We start from the raw sequence: 11,759 nt of genomic DNA, 5'->3' as shown, positions 1-11,759 counted from the left end.
GTAGATTACGGTTTTGGAGGTGAGTTTCGCACTACGTTTGGGTCTCGACGTTGTTAATGGATATGAGTCTTGTTTTGTGGATCGAATTCACTTCAGTAATGGAACGCAAACAAGTGAGGGCATTAAGATAGGTCGGTGTACGGACTCAGTATTAGGGGAAAACTCGACCGGAGTGGAGAATGTTGGATAAGAGAATCCATAAAATCTATTATTAGGGTAAACATAAAGGGTTATTAGGTAATTCATATTCTATTTTGTAAACAAATGAGGTATATTTAGGATTCATAATCTAATTTTAGGTATAATTATAGGATTCCCTAATTTGATTTGGTTTTAGTTTAGAATTCCTAATATGTTTATGATTTAGATTTCCTAATATATATGAACAATTGGAAGAGAAAATTGGTGGAGAAAAAAAATTGGGGATATTTGGAGCACAGAAAAGAGTATTTCTGAGCTATTTGTTTAGGGTTTTGATTTGGAGAGATATAAGATTGGCCCTAGTTGGTGAGATAGTTTATTCCTTCGAGTGATATTGTCAATCTCAGTTTGTACTCTTTTCTCTATTAGATGAAAACCCCATCCCCTTCACTTGCCAACCGTGGGCGTAGGCAATTGCCGAACACGGTAAAACTATTTGTGTTTGATTTGTGCGTTTTTTGATTTGTTTGGCTTTATCCAGACAGTTTGTATATGATTTGGTTCTCGAAGCACGCCCGTTTGGTTAGACACAGAGCGTACCGACAGACGGCAACAAACAGCTGACATCATCGATAAGGCGGTCAAACCATCTCAGAGATGACTGGTATATCCTTCACCAAATCGGCTGCATCAAAACTGACTGCCTACGTATCCTCCTGCCCAAGGAATCAAGCATTCACGTAGTTCACCCAAATGGCCTCCAAAGGCCCTCAAACAAATAGAAAAGTCTGCAACTCTTCGCCAATATCATCTGCATCCAAATCCAAATGATCTCCAATCTGTGTCACTTCAGCTGGAATCCCAAACGATATAGTATGATCTGAAGTATGTAGAGTAAACTCCACCCAACGTGGAGTAGCATCACCCTCCACCTGCTGCGATATCCAAACGACCTGATCAACACTCTTCACCTGCTGAGAGTCAAAAGTGATATTCCTGCTCAGAACAAAATCAGAAGCTCCCAACAAATAATCAAATGAACCTCCGAATCCCAAACGCTCAATCGGATCAAATCTCACATCCTCGATGTGACCAAATACTGGGCAACCAAATATCCGACGCCAACCAAAATCTAAAGCAGCTCCACCAGATCCAATAACTCCTAATGCATCAGTCGGCAACCTATGCATAAGATGACCCAAATATGTCGAAGCCCGCACACCAATGTCAATGCTCGACATCAAACGCCGATCCCCCTTCAGAAAGGAACGACCCATCGAAACTGTCATCTCATCTCATCGCTCTAATGTTTCCTCTCTAATAAAGTGTCTCAAACTGCCATGAGCTCGACACAAATACAGTAGGTCCCTCTTGTACCTCCTTCTACAACCAGAATGAAGTACCTTCACCTTACTCCCAATACACTTCTTCAATTGTTGTTGACTACTAGGACTTCAAAACCAACGGGATTTGGTTACAACCCATAAATGCCTAGTACAATCCCCAACATAGAAAACCAAAATACCAATTTACCTTCCAATGATGCCTTTTTGGAAGGCCCCTAAATGCCTGAATGAACACCAAATAGAAGACCCCTCAATCATCAAATAGAAGTGCCAAACTCCACCTCGGTTTCCTTGCTCATACCAACGTGCTCAAAAGGATTTTAATATGCAGGTCAAGGGCACTTCTCAATAATCCAATGCACCGTATCAATAAACAAATAACCCAGCCTCAAATCCTTCTATCTCGGCCAACTATCTCAAAGTACCAACAAATGAAGAACAGATCCAAACTGATAAAGAAGAGAATTTTACCTCCAAATGAAACCCTAACAAGAGTCTCCAAATGATCTCACCCCGCACGACGGCAACGAGATCCACAAATAGGAAAAATCTCACCTTTATCTCCAAACGAAGCCCTCGAAGAGCCTCCAAAGCGATCTACTCCTCCAAATAGCCCAAGCACCAACAAACCAATACGGAATAAACGAAGAATAGATCCAAACTAAAAAAGATAGAGTCTTTACCAAAAAGATCCCACTTTTCTCACCAAACGAAGCCCTAGTCGAACTTCTAAATTGATCTACTCCTCCAAACAGCCCAAGCGTAGCCCGAGCTCTGATACCAATTGTTGTGCGCGTCGCGGAAGCGTGACAACCAAACGGGCGTGCTTCGAGAACCAAATCAAACAAACGTCGAGATAAAAGCCAAACAAATCAAAACAACGGCACAAATCCAAACACAATAGTTTTACGTGGTTCGGCAATTGCCTACGTCCACGGGGCAAGAAGGGGATGGGGTTTTCACTAATAGAGAAAGAGTACAAACTGAGATTACAAATCACTCGAAGGAACAAATTAATCTCACCAACAAGCTCTTAATCGCTCCAAACAAAACCCTAAACAAATAGCTCAGAAAATACCTCTTTTCTGTGCTCCAAATATCCCTAATTTTTCTTCTCCACCAATTTTCTCTTCCAATTGTTCCATATATATAGAAATCCTAAAATCATAAACATACTAGGAATTCTAAACCAAAACCAAATCAAATTAGGAATTCTAATAACCTATTACCAAAATAGATTAGGAATCCTAATAACCTCATGTTACCAAAATAGAATAGGAATCCTAATAACCTTATGTTACCAAAATAGATTAGGAATTCCCTATCCAACACTACTGACAGGTTTAACCCTTCTACCCTTGCTGTCTCTAGCTCTCTGCTGGTCAACTAACTCCTGCAGATGATTAATCACTGGTCTCGATCTTTCGTTGTGAATTTTACAGTTGTATTACCAATTGCTTATCTTAACTCACAGAACCCATTTCATCCTAGAGGAGATTCTCTGTGCTTTATGTTAAGATGTGAATTGCTAATGGCTTGTTTGATGCCCAGGAAATGAATGAGTCAGTAAGCCGCTTTACTATCAGTACCCGTTTACTGCAACTTTTCCTATATAGGTAGTGCTGCAAACTGCAAAGGTGAAGAAGAAATTTGTCTTTCTTTTCCTTTTTCACGTGGTTCATTTTCTTACACTATTTTTAATACCTTACACTGCAGCCTAAAGATCTTCTATAGCAATTTACTGGAATATCATGTAATTTCGAGGCGAAGTTCTACTACTAAAGTTATCTGAAATTTGATATGTCGCCAATTATGTTAGATGCTCATAATGATAACATCATTTGCTTTACCTCTATCCATTGTAACAGAATTGCAAAGAACAGACGTCTTCCTAAAATCACTTGCTCAATCATGAAAACTTTTCAGTGGGAGGATCATGATACATCCTTTCTGGGTAGTTTCTACATTAGGATTTAGGAAGATTCTTGTTTCTCTTACTATTTGTACATAGTCCACTTTGTTATTTAAATGGTATGTGTTGAAGACTATGCTCATGGCAGGAATACTAAACCATAATCATCTAGACCTTTCCCATAGATGTCTTGTCTGGAGATCCTGGGTCATATTGAGAAAGGTAGGCTGAAAATTAACCATCTATAATTTGGTTCATTTTCCAGCCGATAACCACTAGAAAGAGGACCATGTTACAGAAATTTGACAGGTACATGTAAGGTAGGATAAACTTAAATTCCTGCACAACCTAGTATCAATCATTTAAATTCTCCTGGAGTATTAAATAGTATAAATGATATGGTAAAACAATATATCATTTGCTTTAAGGAAAAGCATTAATCTGAGGCACAGCAATGTCGTAGAACTTAATGAGCCTCTTTATCTTACTTCAAGAATAAATCAGAATGCAAATTTTGCGAAGAATTTGTTGCTTTTAGTTTGTGTGGAGGTCTTATGAAAGGCCGCATGTGTGTTTGTTTTGTGTTTGGAGAGCAGAATCTCCTATTTCACTAATACATCTTTTTTATGTCTTTTGGGACTAAATTAGCTACCCACAGCATTCTGATTACTCATAATTTCTTTTGAAAAGTCTTTTTCTTAATTAAGTTTACTAAGTTCAAACAGTTTTAAATAATACCATATTTGATATGTCTTGCAGGCTTGGGGCGTCTTAGAACAGAGGGCTGGTAAATTATCAGCAGCTAGAAGATTGTTTAGGTCATCATTGAACATAAATTCTCAAAGTTATGTTACATGGATGACATGGGCATCACTGGAGGAGGACCAAGGAAATCCTATTAGGGCTGAAGAAATTCGAAATTTATACTTTCAGCAGGTTAGTTTTGCTATGCTTTTTCCTGGCATTATCTTTTAATAATCATGTTGTTGGATAAGTCCTCAAACAGTAATGCATTTATAACCAATTGATTTCTCATTCATTGGAAGAAATTTCCACAGCTAGATTTTAACTTCGAATCTGTGTTATTCTTCAAGCATATACCTCAAGACTCGAGAGTTCCACTAAAAGTTAAACTTTTAGTAGATTAATAAATTTGTACTCGGATATAATTTGGCCATCATCTAAGAATTTTCATCTTAAAGTTGATTTTCGTTTTGTACTGTTAAAATTTACATCTTTTGTCTTTGTACATATCTGCTTAAAGACACTTTTTGTCGAGCTTTTATGCATGGTTTCCCCCCCAAAAAAATCCTTGTTTTCATGGTAAGCTTCCCTCTCACTGGAAGTTGCCTTATCCAGGAATTCAGATCTTTATTTGTTGAGCTTTCATGAACCATGATGCTATCTAAAAGAAAACTTGATTGGATGGGCTTTCTAGTTAAGGCTGCAGGCATTTAAAACAACAAATGTTGGAAAAACATAAATAACAATGTAACATATGATAGACTTTGTCTGATTGCAAACTCTACCATGCTAATTGTTAAACCGAATAGGCATTGAGTGCAAAGTCAGTTTCCTAAGTTTAGTATGGGTAGCTCCGGTTTAGATTTCTTTGCATTAAGCATATATCAGGTTTATTTTCATGCCTTGTTTGATATTTTCTCATGGTGTTTACTTAAGACGAAGTGTGTTCTTTTAAATGCTTTAAGAATCTAGTTATATGCTAAAACACTAGGTAGCAAGTCCTAGCCTCTTAGTTTGATTGACTTTGTGAATCTGAAAGGTGTTTTAGGAATCATACCAAATGTTTTTTATAAATTTGTTAAACTTTTTATAAGGAATAATATTCCCATTCTATTTCTAATGCCATTTTCGATTATATCCTTGTCCTTGTGACTTTAATTTGTCCATACTGCAATTGAAAGTTTCTGCTGGAATATGCATAATACACTGACAAGAGCCCCAGCAAATTTGTATTTCCCAAATTTCCATAGGCAAGACATTCTCTGAGAGTCTGAGTTGTATCTAACTTTTGTGAACTCAGTCTATGTACACAAAATATATTCCAAAGAATACTATATCAATTAGCGAAAATATTGGAGTCGCAAAAGAAATGATTAAGTGATCTAGTTATCCTTTCTTTACCAGTATACGATTATTTCCTTTTTTTATATACTTTTGCTTATCAATTCTTCATCTATGAATGATAATCGATATATTTTTTATTTCCGTATTCTGCTGCATTCTCTATTGAGCACTTTTCTCTCCTTTTCTCCTTGCATTATAATTTTTTCTTGCAACTAACACCCCTTATCATCTATTGTTTTATAGCGTACGGAAGTGGTGGATGATGCTTCATGGGTTATGGGTTTTCTCGACATTTTTGATCCGGCTCTTGATAGCATAAAGAGACTCCTAAACTTGGGTCAAAACTCAGATTCCAAGGGGAAGGAAATATTAAGAAGACTGGAGGGAGAGACTGATGCTTCAACTGGTTCATCTTCTCAGGTGATCGATCACATTAACTTGGTAAATGAAGGCAATGTAGGTCTTCAAATGAGTGAATTTGACTTGGATGCTTTTATCCAAGATAAGTTAAATCTTGATGCTTCAAAACTGGATTCCCAGCTGATAGTATCGGAACCTCACAAAATCAAATCAAGCAGGAGGTTGTGGAGGCCAGAAAGGAAATCCTTCGTCTCTCGGCCTTAACCATCCATTATCTGGTTCATACTGCATAAAGAAGAGTTTCCAAGAATTATTTGGTTGTAAATTCCCATCTTATGCCAACTTATATTCATAAGTTAATTAATGACAGTATTCTGTCAGAAACTGTGATGTATAGCTGTATATTAAGATAATTTGTTAATGTGTCCATAACCTGTAGAATTACCGTGCGTAATTGTAATTGCGCCAATTGATTATTTAGCTTCTACTTGCTGCTCGTTTTTAGATTGTAGAAAATTTTGCAGCGCCTTAGTGGATTAGTATCTACGATAAGTTGTTGTATTCACTATAAGATGCTTCAGACTAATTTATTATGGTGTTTTTCTGCTTTTGAAATTAATCTTGCTTACACTAATCATATAAATTCTAGGTATGTACATATCGACAGAAAATATTAGATTCTTCTTGATGCCTTACTAGCTCAGTATTCTGTAAATTTTTAATTTTCATCAATTTTTTCTTCACATTTTTTTGCTTTAACCCAAGAAACCGCTGGGAAAAAGGCCAAGTGGCACTTAATACCTCAAAGTTTCCCCTACTTTTACGTACATACACATCCTCAATTGTATATCATCGCACTTTCATACCCTACAGTTTTTTTTAATAGCATGTAGCACCTTTAGTCATACAGTCGTTAGAATATTCCTTAAAATATTCTCATATTATTGTCACATGACAGATATCGGACTTATAAATACCTGATATATTTGGAAAGAGTAGTGCTAGGCGTTTATTTAATCAAGGATATTATCATCTTTTTATGAAAAATACCACCGTTCACTTCTATTTGGAGCAAACTTTGAGGGCATGCGAGTGAAATTAAGTGAAACAATGGGTGTAATTGCCAATTAGCCGCAAAAACGACATAAGCAACAGAAAAAAAGGGCATTAGTGCGTAATAAATTTGAAGAAAAAAGCTGTTGAACATGAAAAAGTTTAAAATAAAATATCACTAAAAATGCAATAGTTTCAAATTAGAAACATAACTTTTCATTTCACAATGATGTTCTCACATGAAAAAAGGGAAGGAAAACAACAATGATGTTCTCACATGAAGAGAGGAAGGACGACAACAATAACAAGGTAAAATCCATGGTCAACATTGCATATACAAAAGCCTCCAGAGCTAGTTGCTATAGTATATAGTACGACATACTCTCAGAACACAGAACACGAAATTGAGCAAGCTTCCAGCAGCAATGAACATCTCCCTGATCCTATACTGCAAGAGGAGAGAAGGTTTCTTGATGGTTGCACGAAATGTGTGTAGAATTGATTTTACTTTCTTCCTCTCATGCTCCTAGATATTAAGCCGACACTATTTACTGGCACATGCTTTATCAAGTAACTTTTGTGTTTCAGGGTCCAGCTCGATCTTCTCCTCTTTTATCCACTTACAGAGTGAAGGATCCTTTTTATCAGTTGCTGCATAAATATGTATCAGCGACTTATATGCACCAGAGCCAAGACAGTTGAGCTTCTTCAGAATCTTACAGAACTTCTCTATGCCGTCTGCATCTTTTTCTTTCTCGTAATGCTGCAGGAATAGGCTTACCTTTTCTAGATTCAATTTCCACTCTCCATCTTCAGCCATCCTGCTTGCAATCTCCAGCCACTCCATAGCTGAGCCTGTCTCATTTTTCTTCAAGTAGTAATCCATGAACAGCTCGCACGTCCTGAAATCAAGTTTCCCTTGTTTATCTTTAGTCTTCATATACAGAGAGTCAGCTTCTTCAATCATATCATTTCTTAAATAACAGCTAATCAAGACATTGGTCAGCCTCGAATCATATGTCTCATGAATCAACTCCCATTCCTCGTAAATCTGCTTCATACCTTCAATATCGTCCAGCTTATTCAGAGCCTGAAGCATTGTGAGATAGCTCATGTTAGTGCACTTGACAAATGTTGCTTTCAGTGATTTCCATACCCTATTAATCTCTTCCAAATTCCCTGTGCTTGCATATAAGCTTATAAGGAAATGGAAAGGCAAACGCTCACGGCTATCAATAAGTCCCTCGAGCTTCTTGAGGGCTGACTCAGCTTTCTCAAAATGACCAGCTGATATATAGATAGATGCCAATGTACTGTAAGCATTCCATTGTATGACGCTGTTCTCATCATCCTCCATTTCTTGTATTACTCTCTCAACTGAGTCAATGTCATTTAGTGCCGCATAGCTGTTCATAACTATGCAGTAAGTGACATTATCAGGGACTAAATTATTTGCCTTCATCTCTTTCAATATGATAGGGACCTTCTCAGGTTGTTCTAACTTCATGTAGAGGCCCATCAAGTTGTTGTGTAGCAAATTATTGGAGGCAAAGCCGAGTTCCTTCATCTTCTTGTAAAGGGAAAGGGCTTTGTCCAGCATTTTCTCTGTACAGTAACAGCTAAAGAGAGCTCCATATGTTTGTTCTTGCTTGGCATTTTCTGGGAGTTTAGAGAAGTAGTCCTCTGCTGATTCGATCCCCTTGACTTTTGACATGAGGTCAATTCGTATTGCATGGTTGGTGTAGGACAAGTTCATGCCTTTTATCTTAACCATCCAATCCATCAGCTGTACAGTAAAATAACAAAAAAAATGTGTTGATAAGAGACTGCCTCAAAAAGTTGGGAGATATAAAAGAGGTGCAACTGTACAAGTAATCATGAAAGAGAATATTGATCTTTTTTGTGCCCTCACCGATCTAATTTCATGAAGACAAGATTGTTTGTCTGGTAAAAGAAAAGGCACAAAGTATAGATATCACAGAAGTTCTCATTGTTTATTAAGAGTTATCTACTAAAAAGTAGCATCGGATAAATCAGGACAATAGTCTGCGCAGGTACATATGAGAGCGTGGCACTATATGGAGGCAAAAGGCATTGGAAGCAATGGTTCTAGAGCTTAACTAGCAACAAAGATTCCACAGCCACCATTACGGTTAGCAAATTACTCCCCAAAAAAAGGTAATTAAATTGTTCTGTACATTCTTTCAATATAGTGCTGATTCACAATTCTTGAAGAAAATGAAAAAGAAAGTTTTTGGGTAATTAAACAAATTCAAAACTTCTTCGATGAGCCTTCTACACTTAGAAAGAGAAAGTAAAGAAGTAACTGGAAGAACACACACGGACACACACAAAAAAGGATATAATTATTGATCCACCCACAATCAACATTGTTCATCCTGAGAAAGCATATGCTATAATTTTTTTCTGTTCAACACCTCTAGTTTAAATTAGCATGTAAATGTAACCACCACATTATACAAGTATGCATGCCAACGATTTGGCCATGCAGTACTTGGGGACGGGGGGGCGGGGCCGGCTCTTGTTTTTTGAGATCATCGCCCCTGGTTTAAATTAGCATGTAGATGTAACACACCACATTGTCTAGTTATGCATGCCAAGGGAGTCGAGACACCAGAAATCTTTGGAGTCTCCTATGTAACTAGTAATTCGATAGGCTTGACACAAGAGTAAGTCTTAGCGAACATCAAAAGGTAACCCTCAATGAGGAAATGTTTGCTTCCGCGTAGTCAGAACGGCACTTATTATACAGTGGTAACTATCGTTTATGTTTCAAATCATCTGATTGCAACCGTGAGCAGGGCCACAAGCTAATATAACGCGCAAAATATCTCAATCTCAGCGCCCACAAAATTTTGACTGAATTAAATTATAAAAAAAAACTCCTGAAATAACGAAAAAAAAGGGAGGAGGAAGAAAACGGACCTCAAGGGCGTGTTTGTATCGCCGGTACTTCCTCAAATCTTTAACAAACTTGACGAGCTCAATGGCTTTCGTCGGCCTCCCTTCCCTCACCCACTGATTCATGGTCTTTGAACACGCCTCCCCGCCGGCCGCCGCCAAGACACGAGCAGGCGGGCATCGTACAGCCGGCACAAAGTCCTTCTTGTGTTTATTCTTGTCCTCTTCCACCTCCGCCAAACTTCTTTTCTCAGCGATCTCCGCAGTTGACGGCGAGGGTTCGAGCGCCGCTGCTGGCGACGAGGATAGTAGCCTTCTTGATGCAGCCGAAGCCCATGTTAGCGGTCGGATTGACAAATTTTTCATCGTTTTGCGCTCGGCGGGAACTAGATTTCGCCGCCGGCGTTAGCGGTCGGATTGACAAATTTTTCATCGTTTTGCGCTCGGCGGGAACTAGATTTCGCCGCCGGCTGGGGATGGGGGGGTTTTGAGAGGGCTTAAGCGTCCGACAGAGATGTCTTTTTTTTTGTTGCCCCTTTTCTTTCTTTTGGTGCGCCGCACTGTGTTGATTGTTGAACTGGGGGCGTGTGGGTCGGGTTGATGCCTGATTCTAACCCAATTCAAGCGCTCATGGTGGGGTGTTAGTATGGGTGCCAAACCGTATCAGTATCCGAGGAAATACCCGTAACCGTATCCGTTAGTTTACGAATATGGTTACTCAAATCTATAACCGATAGGATATAGTTACAGATATGGTTTTGTAGTAAAATATCCATATCCGTATCCGAAAATATCCGAATACATATTGATCATACTCTTACGATAGTTTCGAGTCTTAGATTATGGATTTGTGATTAATTTTGATGATCAAGATGTCTAATCTTAGCTTTTCAATCATAATGAACATATTAACGAACTCTTTTTGTATCACATGCCTATATTTTTCTGAACACTATCTAGTTTTCTAATATCCTTTTTGTATCCGCATACATATCCGTTTATATATCCGCATCTATATCCGTAACCATATCCGATTTTGGCGGATATGGATATGAATTTTTCTTACCGATGTATATCCGTATCCATATCCGTATCCGAGATGGGTAAGCGGATATGAATATGATAAGTGTCATATCCAAATCGTATCCGCTCCGTTAACACCCCTAGGTGTTAGTGTGTTACTCGTCCGGGATTGTTTGGTGTAATCGTCTGGGATTAATTTGTTCAGACTGACATGGATGGAAGTAGAACTTTTCTCTAATCTAATCCTCAAAATACATATTTAGAAAGTTCCACCAACCCTCAACTTATTAGTTCCCCGCACCATTGATCTGCTTATAGTGTATTATATAATATGTTGATTAAGGGGTTATTCGTAAGTTTAGAAAATTTTGCAGGATTAAAACTTTGAGGGATCTATTTGTAAAACTTTTAAGACCTTTGTCGTAAATTTTTAAAACTTTCATCGACCTATTTGTAATATTTTGGCGGCTAATAGTATTTTCTTGAAACATTCAGAGGAGAGGGCCACTTTAGTCTGATGTAATTTTAATCCCAATCCCATGATGAACTGAAATAAATTAACCAAACTAGGACTTAATATCCCAATCCCACGTAATGAAGGAACTAAACCCTAATTTGTTTGGGCCTATCTTCTAAAATCAAATTATATATACGCAATAAGTTCCAAACAACATATTACAGAGGACATGTGTGCAATTACTCCTTTTCTCAACGGTAGGTATGTTTGCTATAGCAATGTAAGATGGGTTTGTGGGTTATAGTTTAGTGTAATATTCTAACCCAAATTGCACTTACTTTGTCTACCCGTTGGTGGGTAAATTCTCAAATATCAAATGGCACATGATTTTTGAATTTATGAAAACAAATAAATAATCTTCTGTTGTAGCATTTTATTCTGGTCTGGATATCCTCCA

General features: G+C 37.8%; 2 protein-coding genes across 2 annotated transcripts in view; one reads left to right on the top strand and one right to left on the bottom strand.

Annotated features, from left to right (window-relative positions):
- Nucleotides 1–6,344, top strand: part of LOC109847163 (protein high chlorophyll fluorescent 107) — a 16,870-nt gene extending 10,526 nt beyond the window's left edge. Inside the window, exons 7-8 of the mRNA XM_020416406.1 lie at nt 4,159–4,335; nt 5,731–6,344. Of these exons, the coding sequence (XP_020271995.1) occupies nt 4,159–4,335; nt 5,731–6,111 (558 nt within the window). The 3' untranslated portion in view covers nt 6,112–6,344. The remainder of the gene's footprint in view (nt 1–4,158; nt 4,336–5,730) is intronic.
- Nucleotides 7,101–10,369, bottom strand: LOC109849848 (pentatricopeptide repeat-containing protein At4g01990, mitochondrial-like). The gene is made up of 3 exons (XM_020419734.1): nt 10,282–10,369; nt 9,847–10,214; nt 7,101–8,686 (listed from the first exon to the last, which is right to left on the bottom strand). The coding sequence occupies exons 2-3, from the start codon at nt 10,186–10,188 to the stop codon at nt 7,445–7,447; spliced, it is 1,584 nt and encodes a 527-aa protein (XP_020275323.1). The 5' UTR covers nt 10,189–10,214; nt 10,282–10,369; the 3' UTR covers nt 7,101–7,444.

This window comes from Asparagus officinalis, chromosome 7 (genome assembly GCF_001876935.1).
Source record: "Asparagus officinalis chromosome 7, Aspof.V1, whole genome shotgun sequence".
Lineage (NCBI taxonomy): Eukaryota > Viridiplantae > Streptophyta > Magnoliopsida > Asparagales > Asparagaceae > Asparagus > Asparagus officinalis.
The sequence above is the reverse complement of the archived record's forward strand: the minus strand, read 5'-3'. Positions and strand labels throughout refer to the sequence as shown.